Genomic DNA, 16,497 nt, shown 5'->3' with positions numbered 1-16,497 from the left:
GCAGGGACACACACTTAAACACACCGTCCACCTGCCAGTGGACACAAACACTTTAACACACCTCCACCTGCAGGGACACACACTTTAAACACACCTCCACCTGCAGGGGACCACACACGTTAAACACACCTCCACCTGCAGGGACACAACACTTTACACACCCACTGCAGGGACACACACTTTAACACACCCACCTGCAGGACAACACACTTTAAACACACCTCCACCTGCAGGGAACACACACCGTACACACCTCATGCAGGGACACACACGTTAAACACACCGTCCACCTGCAGGACACACACTTTAACACACCTCTACCTGCAGGGACACACACTTTAAACACACCTCCACCTGCAGGTACAACACACTTTAACACACATCCCCCTGCAGGGACACACACTTTAACACACCTCCACCTGCAGGGACACACACTTTAACACACCTGCAGGGACACACACTTTAACACAGCCTCCCCTGCAGGGACACACACTTTAACACACCTCCACCTGCAGGGACACACACTTTAACACACCTCCACCTGCAGGGACACACACTTTAACACACGTCCCCCTGCAGGGACACACACTTTAACACACCTCCACCTGCAGGGACACACACTTTAACACACCTCCACCTGCAGGGACACACACTTTAACACACCTCCACCTGCAGGGACACACACTTTAACACACCTCCACCTGCAGGGACACACACTTTAACACACCTCCACCTGCAGGGACACACACTTTAACACACCTCCACCTGCAGGGACACACACTTTAACACACCTCCACCTGCAGGGACACACACTTTAACACACCTCCACCTGCAGGGACACACACGTTAACACACCTCCACCTGCAGGGACACACACTTTAACACACCTCCACCTGCAGGGACACACACTTTAACACACCTCCTCCTGCAGGGACACACACTTTAACACACCTCCACCTGCAGGGACACACACTTTAACACACCTCCACCTGCAGGGACACACACTTTAACACACCTGCAGGGACACACACTTTAACACACCTCCACCTGCAGGGACACACTTTAACACACCTCCACCTGCAGGGACACACACTTTAACACACCTCCACCTGCAGGGACACACACTTTAACACACCTCCACCTGCAGGGACACACACTTTAACACACCTCCACCTGCAGGGACACACACTTTAACACACCTCCACCTGCAGGGACACACACTTTAACACAGACAACAAGCAGGACTTTTTTTTAAATCTGTAATTAATGTTGTGTTTTATATATATATATATATTTTAAGTGAGTTATTTTAATTATGTTTTAATAATTGTTTTACTCTGAAAAGTGTCTTTGAGTTTCAAGAAAAGCACTCAAATAAAATGCCTTATTATTATTATTATTATTATTATTATTCCTGTTGACTTCCTGTTGACTTCCTGTTGGACTCACCCAGCCCGGTGTCGCACTTCGTCCCGGTCCAGCCCTCCTCGCAGAAACAGGACCCGGACCCTCTGAGTCCGTCCTCACAGGACCCAGAGGAGCAGCTGCAGGCTGAGGGACACAAAGCGTGGATGATAGGACACCTCTACAGCTCTGGGGGTAAACAGGAAGTGGTCACTCACCTGTGCAGCTCGCTCCGAAGAACCCGGCGCTGCACGTCTCACAGGCCACGCCCCCAAATCCCGGGTCACAGGTACAGGTGCCGTTACCAAGGTGACCGTCGTCACATTTACCGTGGTTACTGCAGGGGGCGCCGACGCCCCCGGGACACTCTGACGGAGGCACAAACAAAAACCGTTGTTATTTACATTTCTTCTTTATTGGTTTTGTTAACGTGTTCTTTCTGCTTCCTGTACCCAGACAGTCGCGTCCGTGGTAACCATGGCAACACTTGGGCTGCCAGAAGTGGACGGTGCAGACACTGAAACACCCCGAGTTCCTGGAGACGAACACTGAGGGGAGGTCGCACTTCTTCATCTCCTGAGAGACAAAGAGACAGAGTCAGAGACAGAGAGTCAGAGACAGAGAGACAGAGACAAAGAGACAGAGAGACAGAGTCAGAGACAGAGAGACAAAGAGACAGAGACGAACACTGAGGGGAGTTCACACTTCTGCGTCTCCTGAGAGACAGAGAGACAAAGAGACAGAGAGACAAAGAGACAGAGAGACAGACGGCTGAATGTCTCTGAGGGACTCAGACCTTCTGCTTGGACCCGTCTGGACAGCGGAGGGAGCTGGCGCTGCACAGCCCGCAGCTCATCTACCACAGAAGAAGAAACATCGTCAGTTCCAACAAGGCTCTGAAGCCCAGGAGGTCTGAGTGGTGTTAGGGGGTGCACCTGCAGGTCGAAGGTGGTCTGCGTGTCACAGCGCCCCCCCAGGCTGGGAGGCGTCAGCAGGCAGTCAATCCCGTACGCCATCCCCCCGCTGAACACCAGGTGTCTCTGCACGATGCGACACCTCCCGTCGTTCAGGAAGATCTGCCCCTGAGAGGAGAGACACAATCAGTCAGTCCCTGAGAGGAGAGACACAATCAGTCAGTCCCTGTGAGAGGAGACACAATCAGTCAGTCCCTGTGAGGAGAGACACAATCAGTCAGTCCCTGAGAGGAGAGACACAATCAGTCAGTCCCTGAGAGGAGAGACACAATCAGTCAGTCGCTGTGAGGAGAGACACAATCAGTCAGTCCCTGAGAGGAGAGACACAATCAGTCAGTCCCTGAGAGGAGAGACACAATCAGTCAGTCCCTGAGAGGAGAGACACAATCAGTCAGTCCCTGTGAGAGGAGACACAATCAGTCAGTCCCTGTGAGGAGAGACACAATCAGTCAGTCCCTGAGAGGAGAGACACAATCAGTCAGTCCCTGAGAGGAGAGACACAATCAGTCAGTCCCTGAGAGGAGAGACACAATCAGTCAGTCGCTGTGAGGAGAGACACAATCAGTCAGTCCCTGAGAGGAGACACAATCAGTCAGTCCCTGTGAGAGGAGACACAATCAGTCAGTCCCTGAGAGGAGAGACACAATCAGTCAGTCCCTGAGAGGAGACACAATCAGTCAGTCCCTGAGAGGAGAGACACAATCAGTCAGTCCCTGAGAGGAGAGACACAATCAGTCAGTCCCTGTGAGAGGAGACACAATCAGTCAGTCCCTGTGAGAGGAGACACAATCAGTCAGTCCCTGAGAGGAGAGACACAATCAGTCAGTCCCTGAGAGGAGAGACACAATCAGTCAGTCCCTGTGAGAGGAGACACAATCAGTCAGTCCCTGTGAGAGGAGACACAATCAGTCAGTCCCTGTGAGAGGAGACACAATCAGTCAGTCCCTGTGAGAGGAGACACAATCAGTCAGTCCCTGTGAGAGGAGACACAATCAGTCAGTCCCTGAGAGGAGAGACACAATCAGTCAGTCCCTGAGAGGAGAGACACAATCAGTCAGTCCCTGTGAGGAGAGACACAATCAGTCAGTCCCTGAGAGGAGAGACACAATCAGTCAGTCCCTGAGAGGAGAGACACAATCAGTCAGTCGCTGTGAGGAGAGACACAATCAGTCAGTCCCTGAGAGGAGAGACACAATCAGTCAGTCCCTGAGAGGAGAGACACAATCAGTCAGTCCCTGAGAGGAGAGACAATCAGTCAGTCCCTGAGAGGAGAGACACAATCAGTCAGTCCCTGAGGGGAGACACAATCAGTCAGTCCCTGTGAGGAGAGACACAATCAGTCAGTCCCTGAGAGAGGAGACACAATCAGTCAGTCCCTGTGAGGAGAGACACAATCAGTCAGTCCCTGAGAGGAGAGACACAATCAGTCAGTCGCTGTGAGGAGAGACACAATCAGTCAGTCCCTGAGAGGAGAGACACAATCAGTCAGTCCCTGTGAGAGGAGACACAATCAGTCAGTCCCTGAGAGAGGAGACACAATCAGTCAGTCCCTGAGAGGAGACACAATCAGTCAGTCCCTGAGAGGAGAGACACAATCAGTCAGTCCCTGAGAGGAGAGACACAATCAGTCAGTCCCTGAGGGGAGACGATACCAACCGTCTTTACCGAAACACACGTCTCACGAGAGGCGTCTCGATGAGCCTGAGCCCTCAGCACAGGGCTCACGGTACAGAACCCGTATCACTCATCGTTACGGCACAAACAAGATATCCATTAGAGCTGAGACTCCATCCTCTAGGGATTGGTGTCATCGCTGAGCGACCAGACATCACAACACGGAGCTTCACGGGAGATGGCCTCCAGTCACCTGCAGTCCCTGAGACCTTCGGGCCGTTCTGATCAAGGTCGTGTTCCATGGCATCAAAGCGATACGATGCTGCTGAAGGGTCGTCCGTGGTCTGTGTCCCTTTGAGATGTTACTGATCCATCTTTATGTCAGAATGCAGATTTCATATCAGCTGCTATGATGAACATGCACATGGCCCAGAAGCGGTCCTTATTATACAGGGTCCTTATTATACGTTTTACTTTGGATTCCTACAGCTTGAGTCTGCCTTCCCATCTTCCCATAAGTCATGGTGTGTTCAATCTGAATTTACTTTAAGATAAAGACATCTATATTATGTCTGACTCTCTGCATCCAGCTCACGGGTTCATCGTTACTTTGAGAACAGAGATTATGAATGTTCCCTTTCAGAAGACATGGTCCTTTGTTCTGGAGACGTCCCGTTCGAGTCTGAGGCTCGGGCTTAACAGGTTCATCAATCGGTTATGAGCAGCTTGTGTCATGTACACCAGGGGTTCCCAACCCCCGGGCCATCGGTTTCCTGCTGAGAACCATGGCCTCAGATTTGGAGGTGAAATAGGGTGCTACGTGTTAACCACACACACACACACACACACACACACACACACACACACACACACACACACACACACACACACACACACACACACACACACACACACACACACACACACACACACACACACACACACACACACACATCGAACTGCTCGATTACACCCCCTTTTATTAGTTTTATGAAGGAGATGTCCGGTCACCAAGGCGCGCGTGTGTGTGTGTGTGTGTGTGTGTGTGTGTGTGTGTGTGTGTGTGCTCTGCTCAGCTCTGTGTGTTCGGTGTGTTTGTGTCTCTCCAACCCAGTCTCACAAAAACACGTGTAATAACTACGTTGGTCCAAAACGCAGGACGTAGTATTTCTACAAAAACGCCTCTGAAATTGTAAGATCCCTACGTTTTTGTTCACCATTCATTCCAATGGCTGCGTCTATGTCACCTGAAATGTCTCCCTGCAGAAAAAGAAAACATGGCCGACCTTCGTTTTATTCTGGTGGAAAATGCCTATTTTAAAGTTAGTTTGGCTTTAAAATGCGTTTTGATGTCATTTGATGCGAGAAATATGAGTTGTTATTTCAGATGATGTGTGCAGTGGATGTACATGATCTTTAGTTTGCTAGTTATTACGAAGATTACTAAATCGCGACGTTTTCATTGTTACCAAGGTGGTTGCTAGGGACGCTGCTATCGATATTGTTTCTGTTATGTTGTGTAACTGTTTAATGGTGTTATCTTTATTGCTACCCCCTTCCCCGTCAATGTATAGTGTTGGTCCACAGCCTAAACATATTAGTTTAACAAAATCCGCATCTAAAGATAGCCTACGTTATTTCCCCCCTGTGCAATTCCAGTCTCACATCTCAGAGCACATCGTCATTAACAAATACCGGAAACAGACCGAAAACATTTAAAAAAAATAATAATAATACCTTATTCCGAGTGTGCTTGCTTTTCTCTTTGAAAGTCATCACATAACGGCATTGTAATACACGGTTCGGCTGCATTACATATTACATATCTGCCGTAGTTCTGTATTTATAGAGCCCTGATGAGAAGACAAACATGAGGAACTGAAAACGTGACGTGGATCATAAATATATCAGCCATTAAACAACATCTTACATTTCTTTTCACACAATACGTCTCCTTGCAGTATCAACACTAATTCGGCTCACTTTTATATTTGATCCAATTGGTAGATAGGCTGTATTTACACCATAAAGGTGCACAGCTGATATCAAGGGACACCTGGTGGTTAAAGCATGTTATTGCATTTCATTATTTTTATTATTAGATATTAATACGATCCCTATAAAGTATATTCATTACTCGTTATTCTCTACTAATAGTTAATTAAAGACTGTATGTAATGACTATTTTGCACATCCATTTCAAGATGTTCTAAGGTTTATTGACATATCATATCGGCCTACACAACGGTGGTGTAGTTCTGCACTGAATGAAAAACGTTGTGTATACCTCCAGCAACTATGTTGAAGCACTTATTTTAACTGATATTATATGTATTATACTCTTATAAGATGTATGTAGATAGAATAAGAAATGTGCAGAATATGACAGTGTAATGGAGGTACACACATTGAAAGATGTCTTGTGATGCCTGTTCTGTTGAGGAACCTGTGACCAAAGTTTTTCATCTCCGGCCTTGTCAGGTATTGAACAATCAATAAATAAAGAACACAGAATTGTTGAATATAAAACACAGAATTTATGTGATTATACTAAATGATGCAAATAAACACAACTGCATATTTAACTGTTACACATGCTGATGTAACGCAAATGTTCCAACTTGGGATCAATAAAGTATATCTTATCTTAAGATGATCGATGGCTACTGCCATCCAGCTTATCCGTGGTCGGGTCTCGGGGGTAGCAGTTCCAGCAGAGAGCCCCAAACTTCCTTTTCCCTGGCGACATCAACCAGCTCTGACTGGGGGGTCCCAAGGCGCTCCCAGGCCAGCGAAGAGATATGATCCCTCCACCTGGTCCTAGGTCTACCCCTTGGTCTCCTCCCAGCTGGACGTGCCTGGAACACCTCCCTAGGGAGGCGCCCAGGTGGCATCCTAACTAGGTGCCCGAACCACCTCAACTGGCTACTGCCATATTTGCAAAATGTGCCTCTGAACCTTGACAAGTGCATGTTTCAGGCTCATCAATGAACAACAGGGGTCACAGACATAAGACCAGCTGTTAAATAAAGCTCTTCTGACCTTAGCTGGCATGTGGGTATATATATTAATACTGCCCATTATGTTTCCTGTCCCCTAAACCTCCAGGGATGTACACAGTTTAATACTGGCCACTTCTTATTATGGGAAATACGAAAACGTCTTTTAAAACTACAACTCCCAGTAGAGACGTGCCATAGAGAACATGTTGCGAAACAGAACAGCCAGCATGTGTAGTTCTGGGGACGGGGTGGGGGAGGGGGGGACGCGGTGGACCCGTTCAAATCCAGTTTTGAACAGTCTGCCGTGGTTCCATCCCATTTCAAGTGCTGTTCGGCGCTCGGCGTAACCCTCGGCGCACACTCAAACATCCAATCACAGAGCTTGAGGACTATCACGGGGTTTGTCAGCGAAGCGGAGAGAATACTTACTTCCGGGTGTAATATTCTGTAAAGCAGAAGAGCTGCTCCGACCCTCGGTCCTGACGGACTCCAACTTGTGTTTATTAATCAAACAAATAGATAAACACCAGGATAACGATGTGTTGTTGTCGAGTACATGGAGAACTGCACAGGGGAAATAACGTATTGTGGTGATTGACATTATTCACCACAGGTCTATGGGTTAGCGTATTGTTCTGCACGGACATTTTAGTGAGCCGGACTTCCTGTCTCCGCCGGTCTTCGCTTCCGGGGCACGAAGCTGTTTACATGTGTTTTGAGATGCTAAATAAACGTCTAGCTTGTACCTTTGATAGCCCGCCCCCGCCTTCCGTCTCTCGGCACCACACTATGCCGCCATTTGAGATGCGGATTTTGTTAAACTAATATGTTTGCGCTGTGGACCAACACTATACATTGACGGGGAAGGGGGTAGCAATAAAGATAACACCATTAAACAGTTACACAACATAACAGAAACAATATCGATAGCAGCGTCCCTAGCAACCACCTTGGTAACAATGAAAACGTCGCGATTTCCTGAAGTAATCTTCGTAATAACTAGCAAACTAAAGATCATGTACATCCACTGCACACACAATCTGAAATAACAACTCATATTTCTCGCATCAAATGACATCAAAACGCATTTTAAAGCCAAACTATCTTTAAAATAGGCATTTCCACCCAGAATAAAACGAAGGTCGGCCATGTTTTCTTTTTCTGCAGGGAGAAAGTTGCAGATCACGTGACATAGACGCAGCCATTGGAATGAATGGTGAAAAAAAACGTAGGGATCTTTACGATTTCAGAGGCGTTTTTGTAGAAATACTACGTCCTGCGTTTTGGACCAACGTAGTTATTACACGTTTTGTTATAAGACTGGGTTGGTCTGTCTGACACCGGCCTTTGTTTTCAAATGGCCATGAACAGTAATTGACACACATCTGGCCGACTCCACAGGTCGCCTGATGCGGGTGTTCCCATAAGAAGTTCGTTTAATCTTAATCTCGATGTAGAGCTAAATGCTGTCGGACGTGCACACACACACACACACACACACACACACACACACCCCGGGGATGTCCTAATGCGCCTTCTCCTCGTTTTCCCAGCACTGGATTATCCGTAAATCAAACAAACAAAACCAAAACGTTGATTTATCTGTTTTCCCGTTTTGGTTTAAAAACTGAATAACGTCGGTTTTTTGGTTTTCCGAAAAACCAAAAAACGCCACCGGTTCTTTTTTTAAACGTTGTTAATGTTTTGGATGCATATTGTTCTAGTATTTGCTCATGCTGTGACGTACAGCCTCTGCTGCTGCTGCTGCTGCTGAGGAAATGTGTTGTATTGGCACAATGAAGGTTGGGAACCCCTGATGTGCACAGGCAGGAAGAAAACACCCAAACGCCCCTGGATGTGGACCATAAACAGTTCATAGCAATAAGTAAGTAAATCAAGAATCAAATGAAACAACCTATCAAGGACTTTAAAGTTTGAGTGCAGAGGGGATGAATGAAAAGCGAGCAGATCTACGCCCTGATGGCAGCAGATGAATTCATCTGAAGAACATGAGCTGGAGAGTTCTCTCTGCTTTCCTCTTCTTCTACACCAGGGGTGGGGAACCTCCGGCCCCCGGGCCGTATACAACCCGCGAGACCATTTGGTACGGCCCTCGGGGTAATTTATAAACACACGCAAAAAATAAAGAAATAAAGAAATCTAGACCGCAAAATAATTAAACAAGCGAGTGCCTGTTTTTCCTGGCTAAGGTCAGGGTCCTTGAACACAACACGAGCCTAACGTGTCACCACGTGGTATGTGTCTCGTCTGAGGGGTGCAGTTCTGACGGAGAGCACCGGAACGCCGCTCCGGGACTTCAGAAACTGCAGTACCCACAGGGAGCCGTGCACATGCCGCAGTGTCTGCGTGTCTGTCTCTCGCTGAGAGCCCGGTGGAGAGCTCCTCCTCCGTCACACTGAGCACACAGGCAATAGCTTTGTTATTAGCATCTGTTAGCTCGCTATGCTAACGGATATAAGAAGCTTTTTCTCCAACCAGTCAGGCACATCTTCATATGATCATTACAGTTATAAAAAAACAAGAGAATAAAGTAAACAGGTCTAAAATACTAATTAATAAACAAGAATCCAGTTTGAAAGGAGAGTGATTTGTTAAATATCCATAAAGAAAAAGAAAATCTGCTTCCAGTTCTGTTTCATCTGTGCTGAGATGTCTCATGTTGCTCTCAAAGTGCACCAGATGGATGCTTTCAACTTCCCGGAGCATGCCCCCGGACCCCCCGAGAGGAGGTTAGCCCCCCCCACTTAAATCATGTTCACATGGATAGGAAACTAAATGATTTTGCACACATCTTGTGTCCATATCTTTCTGTTTGGTGGTCATGCCACAACCGTGCACGTGCATGCATGCGCGAGTCATGGCAAGATATCTGGATTCAGAGGTTGCTTGTTGCACAGCATGAAGGAAGGGCCAAATGACTGGGCTGTGATTGGCCCTTGAGAGGAAAAAGCTTCCCCACCCCTGCTCTACACCTCACTACCTGCTGCTGTACTCACCATGGCGTCCGCCCCCCCGCAGGTGAAGGACAGCGGGGAACCCTGCAGAGTCCGGACCCCCTCCTGGTGGATCAGACCCTCAGCATACACCTGGGGGGAAACATGCTTTAGTTAGAGTTCTTGTTCACCTTCCAGTCCTTGAGGTTTAGTTAGTTCTGGCTCACCTTCTGGACTTGGTACCTCAGGTTTAGTTAGTTCTGGCTCACCTTCTGGACTTGGTACCTGAGGTTTAGTTAGTTCTGGCTCACCTTATGGACTTGGTACCTTGGGTTTAGTTAGTTCTGGCTCACCTTCTGGACTTGGTACCTTGGGTTTAGTTAGTTCTGGCTCACCTTCTGGACTTGGTACCTCAGGTTTAGTTAGTTCTGGCTCACCTTCTGGACTTGGTACCTCAGGTTTAGTTAGTTCTGGCTCACCTTCTGGACTTGGTACCTCGGGTTTAGTTAGTTCTGGCTCTCCTTCTGGACTTGGTACCTCAGGTTTAGTTAGTCCTGGCTCACCTTCTGGACTTGGTACCTCAGGTTTAGTTAGTCCTGGCTCACCTTCTGGACTTGGTACCTGAGGTTTAGTTAGTTCTGGCTCACCTTCTGGACTTGGTACCTCAGGTTTAGTTAGTTCTGGCTCACCTTCTGGACTTGGTACCTCAGGTTTAGTTAGTTCTGGCTCACCTTCTGGACTTGGTACCTCAGGTTTAGTTAGTTCTGGCTCACCTTCTGGACTTGGTACCTCAGGTTTAGTTAGTTCTGGCTCACCTTCTGGACTTGGTACCTCAGGTTTAGTTAGTTCTGGCTCACCTTCTGGACTTGGTACCTCAGGTTTAGTTAGTTCTGGCTCACCTTCTGGACTTGGTACCTTGGGTTTAGTTAGTCCTGGCTCACCTTCTGGACTTGGTACCTCAGGTTTAGTTAGTTCTGGCTCACCTTCTGGACTTGGTACCTTGGGTTTAGTTAGTCCTGGCTCACCTTCTGGACTTGGTACCTCAGGTTTAGTTAGTTCTGGCTCACCTTCTGGACTTGGTACCTTGGGTTTAGTTAGTCCTGGCTCACCTTCTGGACTTGGTACCTCAGGTGTAGTTAGCTCTGGCTCACCTTCTGGACTTGGTACCTTGGGTTTAGTTAGTTCTGGCTCACCTTCTGGACTTGGTACCTTGGGTTTAGTTAGTTCTGGCTCACCTTCTGGCCCTGCAGGATGTGGTACTTCAGGTACTCAGTCAGCTGGGCCCGGTTGTCTGGGTGAAACAGGAAGTCCCTCTGCTCCTTCGGCAAGGCGGCCATGACGTCGTCTGAAGGCATGAAGAGCGTCACCGGCTGAAAGATGGGATTCTGAAGCAGGTCCATCAGCCCGGAGTCCTGGAACCAGGAGACTCATGCATTCAGTATCTGACTTCAGAGATGAGAGCTGAAGGACTCAACAGGATGTCATCACCAGCATTAGACATCGTGTTGTTTTCTCACCTGCAGCAGTTTGATGAAGGTTTTATACCCGTGACGCTCGGCGACGTCCGTCAGGTTCAGCTGCGTCACGGAAACATCCAGAATGTGAGTTTACAGGAAATGAATCCCACAAAATAAAAATACATTTAATCCGTTTGAGGTTCTGACCAGAGTGACGGGAAGATCCTCGCCCGGGACGGGAGACACCAGGAACTTGCTGATCTCGTGGAAGATCCCGTTCACACTGACGCCGTTACTGTACGTCACGTTAGCATCGTTGATGAAGATGCTGCCCTGGAAGTACCAACAGATGACGTTAGCATTCATCCTCAAGCGTCCCGAGGTCTTCCGGTCCATCTGGTTGATTTGGGGTTATAATGAATGCATACACATCTGACCGTGGCTGTCCTCTGTCTCCTGCTATCTGACCGTGGCTGTCCTCTGTCTCCTGCTATCTGACCGTGGCTGTCCTCTGTCTCCTGCTATCTGACCGTGGCTGTCCTCTGTCTCCTGCTATCTGACCGTGGCTGTCCTCTGTCTCCTGCTATCTGACCGTGGCTGTCCTCTGTCTCCTGCTATCTGACCGTGGCTGTCCTTTGTCTCCTGCTATCTGACCGTGGCTGTCCTCTGTCTCCTGCTATCTGACCGTGGCTGTCCTCTGTCTCCTGCTATCTGACCGTGGCTGTCCTCTGTCTCCTGCTATCTGACCGTGGCTGTCCTCTGTCTCCTGCTATCTGACCGTGGCTGTCCTCTGTTTCCTGCTATCTGACCGTGGCTGTCCTCTGTCTCCTGCTATCTGACCGTGGCTGTCCTCTGTCTCCTGCTATCTGACCGTGGCTGTCCTCTGTCTCCTGCTATCTGACCGTGGCTGTCCTCTGTCTCCTGCTATCTGAACGTGGCTGTCCTCTGTCTCCTGCTATCTGACCGTGGCTGTCCTCTGTCTCCTGCTATCTGACCGTGGCTGTCCTCAGTCTCCTGCTATCTGTATATTTTGCTCAGTCTATCTCTGCTCACGCTGTTGCGTCGGCGTGTTCTCCTGCGTGTTGGCCATGTGTTGCACTGGAACCAGACACCGCAAAGACTTCAGCCGAGCACGTACGAACTGCGCATGCGTGAGTGGCAATAACTCTCCTTACCAGCAGGCGGCGGTAGTGTGTATTCGTCATTCAAAACAGGCAACAACCGGAAGACAGAGAAGAAGAACAGACCACGTGTGTGATATAAATAAACAACAGCTATGTGCGTTAGCTTCACCTTAGCATGTGTTCTTTGCAGGTGTTTGTTGAGGTTTGATTATGACTGATTTTAGAAAGTAACGAAGTAACGCGTGTCGGGGCAATGTTAGTAACTGTAGTGTGATTACTGGATTATAAAAGTAACGCGTTACACTACTCCGTTACCGACAAAGTAATATTATTACAGTTACACCCAACTCTGTGCATACATTATGCTAATGTTCATCAGAGGGTCGCTAAAGTAACCAGGGTTTGATTTCTCCAAGAATAAAAGGTAAGGATTTCCAATATTATGGTCAGTAAAGGTCAGCTAGCGTTAGCATCAGCTAGCGTTAGCATTAGCTAGCGGACTGGGTAAGGGACTATAATGAAGGCATTTCTCCTTCATGTTCACGTTTCAGAAAGTGAGAATACCTTCATAGAAACTCGATTGTTAGTGTTAGCCCCGCCCCTTGCCCAGACTCTGCTCTCTGATTGGGTTATTTTAAATTGTGTAAGGGCTACGAGAGTTCAAGTGATATGATGAAGCTGTTATGGCTCCATAGATCCAGGCTGCTCTGTGATTGGTCACCTCCTGGCTGCGGGTGGTCATCACGGTGCCCGACAGCGAGGTGAGGTTTCGGGGTCGGGCGAGGTCGGCGGGCAGCAGCGTGTGACACATCACGATGTGGCTGCGCAGCATCGAAGCTAACAGCTCGCGGTGCGGTGGGCCTGTCATGGCGCGCTTCTGCAGGAAACAGCAAGAAAACAACAACAAGAACAACGATAAAACAATAACAATAACTGTGCTGTAACCTCATGGCTGTGCTGGGTGCATGAGTTCAGGTCATGTGACTTTACATCTGGGTGGAGATCTGGGGTTTATTGATGTGTTAGAAACAGAGGGGAAAAATAAATGAACGTCATTGAGATTGAGGGAGAGGCCGCGAGTAATGTGTGATATGTGTGATCCTAATTGTTGTCCTTTTTCTTCTAAGGTTATGATAGCTCTGTGATGAACATGAGGACTCAGCCTCTGTGGAGAGAGACATCAAGCATGCTCATTATGGAGAGAGACATCAAGCATGCTCATTTCTGACCTGGAGCTGATCTGAAGTAAACATTGAAGACTGCTTTCTGTTCCTCCATCTTGTGACTGTGTGACTCCCTCTCTTGATATCAGCATGTGAAGGACACTGCTCAGGAACTAGTCTCTGTATGTGATGACTCCTTCTGGGGAGGACCTCAGACACGTGGATCCTGAGGCTGAACTAGTCTCTGTATGTGATGACTCCTTCTGGAGAGGACCTCAGACACGTGGATCCTGAGGCTGAACTAGTCTCTGTATGTGATGACTCCTTCTGGAGAGGACCTCAGACACGTGGATCCTGAGGCTGAACTAGTCTCTGTATGTGATGACTCCTTCTGGAGAGGACTTAAGACACGTGGATCCTGAGGCTGAACTAGTCTCTGTATGTGATGACTCCTTCTGGAGAGGACTTCAGACACGTGGATCCTGAGGCTGAACTAGTCTCTGTATGTGATGACTCCTTCTGGAGAGGACCTCATCAGACACGTGGATCCTGAGGCTGAACTAGTCTCTGTATGTGATGACTCCTTCTGGAGAGGACCTCAGACACGTGGAAACTGAGGCTGAACTAGTCTCTGTATGTGATGACTCCTTCTGGAGAGGACCTCAGACACGTGGATCCTGAGGCTGAACTAGTCTCTGTATGTGATGACTCCTTCTGGAGAGGACCTCAGACACGTGGAAACTGAGGCTGAACTAGTCTCTGTATGTGATGACTCCTTCTGGAGAGGACCTCAGACACGTGGATCCTGAGGCTGAACTAGTCTCTGTATGTGATGACTCCTTCTGGAGAGGACCTCAGACACGTGGATCCTGAGGCTGAACTAGTCTCTGTATGTGATGACTCCTTCTGGAGAGGACCTCAGACACGTGGATCCTGAGGCTGAACTAGTCTCTGTATGTGATGACTCCTTCTGGAGAGGACCTCAGACACGTGGATCCTGAGGCTGAACTACTCTCTGTATGTGATGACTCCTTCTGGAGAGGACCTCAGACACGTGGATCCTGAGGCTGAACTAGTCTCTGTATGTGATGACTCCTTCTGGAGAGGACCTCAGACACGTGGATCCTGAGGCTGAACTAGTCTCTGTATGTGATGACTCCTTCTGGAGAGGACCTCAGACACGTGGATCCTGAGGCTGAACTAGTGTCTGTATGTGATGACTCCTTCTGGAGAGGACCTCAGACACGTGGATCCTGAGGCTGAACTAGTCTCTGTATGTGATGACTCCTTCTGGAGAGGACCTCAGACACGTGGATCCTGAGGCTGAACTAGTCTCTGTATGTGATGACTCCTTCTGGAGAGGACCTCAGACACGTGGATCCTGAGGCTGAACTAGTGTCTGTATGTGATGACTCCTTCTGGAGAGGACCTCAGACACGTGGATCCTGAGGCTGAACTAGTCTCTGTATGTGATGACTCCTTCTGGAGAGGACCTCAGACACGTGGATCCTGAGGCTGAACTAGTCTCTGTATGTGATGACTCCTTCTGGAGAGGACCTCAGACACGTGGATCCTGAGGCTGAACTAGTCTCTGTATGTGATGACTCATTCTGGAGAGGACCTCAGACACGTGGATCCTGAGGCTGAACTAGTCTCTGTATGTGATGACTCCTTCTGGAGAGGACCTCAGACACGTGGATCCTGAGGCTGAACTAGTCTCTGTATGTGATGACTCCTTCTGGAGAGGACCTCAGACACGTGGATCCTGAGGCTGAACTAGTCTCTGTATGTGATGACTCCTTCTGGAGAGGACCTCAGACACGTGGATCCTGAGGTTGAAGCTCAAGCCGGGGACCAGGGAGATGTTTCTAACAATAACAAAACTGTGAACGATGCCTTCAGGGTCATTCAGTAAAGTCAGACACACTGACCTTGACTCCGGCGGCTCTCAGCGCCTCTTTGTTGGGAACGAACACGGTGAACGGGCCGCGGCCCTTCAGATGGATGTCCATCAGCTGGAACAGGGTTATATTATTAATATATTTATATTCATATTATATATATTTAATGTGAATCACCAGCCCTCACCATCAGAATCACGTAGAAGTCTCTCAGCTTCCTGGCCAGCAGCTCCTGAGAGACACTTCCTGTTGTTATTAACACGTATATACATATATATAATATCCATTAATATATATATATTGATATTTTGTACCCGGGCAACCGTGCCCCTGCAGCTGATCCCGTCCCCAACGAAGTTGTTGTAGCAGGAGCAGCTCCGGACCCCTGGGCCCGTCGTGTTGCAGCGAGCCGACTGGTGGCAGCCCCCGTTCCTCTGAAACACAGAACATTATGAACACCTGAACGCACCACGGACTGGTGGCAGCCCCCGTTCCTCTGATACACAGAACATTATGAGCACCTGAACGCACCACGGACTGGTGGCAGCCCCCGTGCCTCTGAAACACAGAACATTATGAGCACCTGAACGCACCACGGACTAGTGGCAGCCCCCGTTCCTCTGAAAGACAGAACATTATGAACACCTGAACGCACCACGGACTGGTGGCAGCCCCCGTTCCTCTGAAACACAGAACATTATGAACACCTGAACGCACCACGGACTGGTGGCAGCCCCCGTTCCTCTGAAACACAGAACATGATGAGCACCTGAACGCACCACGGACTGGTGGCAGCCCCCGTTCCTCTGAAACACAGAACATGATGAGCACCTGAACGCACCGCGGACTGGTGGCAGCCCCCGTTCCTCTGAAACACAGAACATGATGAGCACCTGAACACACC

The 16,497-nt window shown here is 48.7% G+C and overlaps 1 protein-coding gene across 1 annotated transcript in view; it reads right to left on the bottom strand.

Annotated features, from left to right (window-relative positions):
• Positions 1 to 61: 61 nt before the first annotated feature.
• The window catches only part of LOC117441629 (stabilin-2-like), a gene marked incomplete at both ends in the record, with an annotated part of 24,186 nt that continues 7,750 nt past the window's right edge, over positions 62 to 16,497 (bottom strand). Inside the window, 14 exons of the mRNA XM_071202264.1 lie at positions 62 to 135; positions 1,450 to 1,551; positions 1,623 to 1,772; positions 1,857 to 1,980; positions 2,201 to 2,260; positions 2,340 to 2,486; positions 10,012 to 10,101; positions 11,184 to 11,360; positions 11,466 to 11,525; positions 11,613 to 11,738; positions 13,251 to 13,406; positions 15,624 to 15,707; positions 15,781 to 15,825; positions 15,908 to 16,027. Of these exons, the coding sequence (XP_071058365.1) occupies positions 62 to 135; positions 1,450 to 1,551; positions 1,623 to 1,772; positions 1,857 to 1,980; positions 2,201 to 2,260; positions 2,340 to 2,486; positions 10,012 to 10,101; positions 11,184 to 11,360; positions 11,466 to 11,525; positions 11,613 to 11,738; positions 13,251 to 13,406; positions 15,624 to 15,707; positions 15,781 to 15,825; positions 15,908 to 16,027 (1,515 nt within the window). The remainder of the gene's footprint in view (positions 136 to 1,449; positions 1,552 to 1,622; positions 1,773 to 1,856; positions 1,981 to 2,200; positions 2,261 to 2,339; positions 2,487 to 10,011; positions 10,102 to 11,183; positions 11,361 to 11,465; positions 11,526 to 11,612; positions 11,739 to 13,250; positions 13,407 to 15,623; positions 15,708 to 15,780; positions 15,826 to 15,907; positions 16,028 to 16,497) is intronic.

The sequence above is a fragment of the Pseudochaenichthys georgianus genome, unplaced genomic scaffold (assembly GCF_902827115.2).
Source record: "Pseudochaenichthys georgianus unplaced genomic scaffold, fPseGeo1.2 scaffold_1854_arrow_ctg1, whole genome shotgun sequence".
Classification (NCBI taxonomy): Eukaryota; Metazoa; Chordata; class Actinopteri; order Perciformes; family Channichthyidae; genus Pseudochaenichthys; species Pseudochaenichthys georgianus.
The sequence above is the reverse complement of the archived record's forward strand: the minus strand, read 5'-3'. Positions and strand labels throughout refer to the sequence as shown.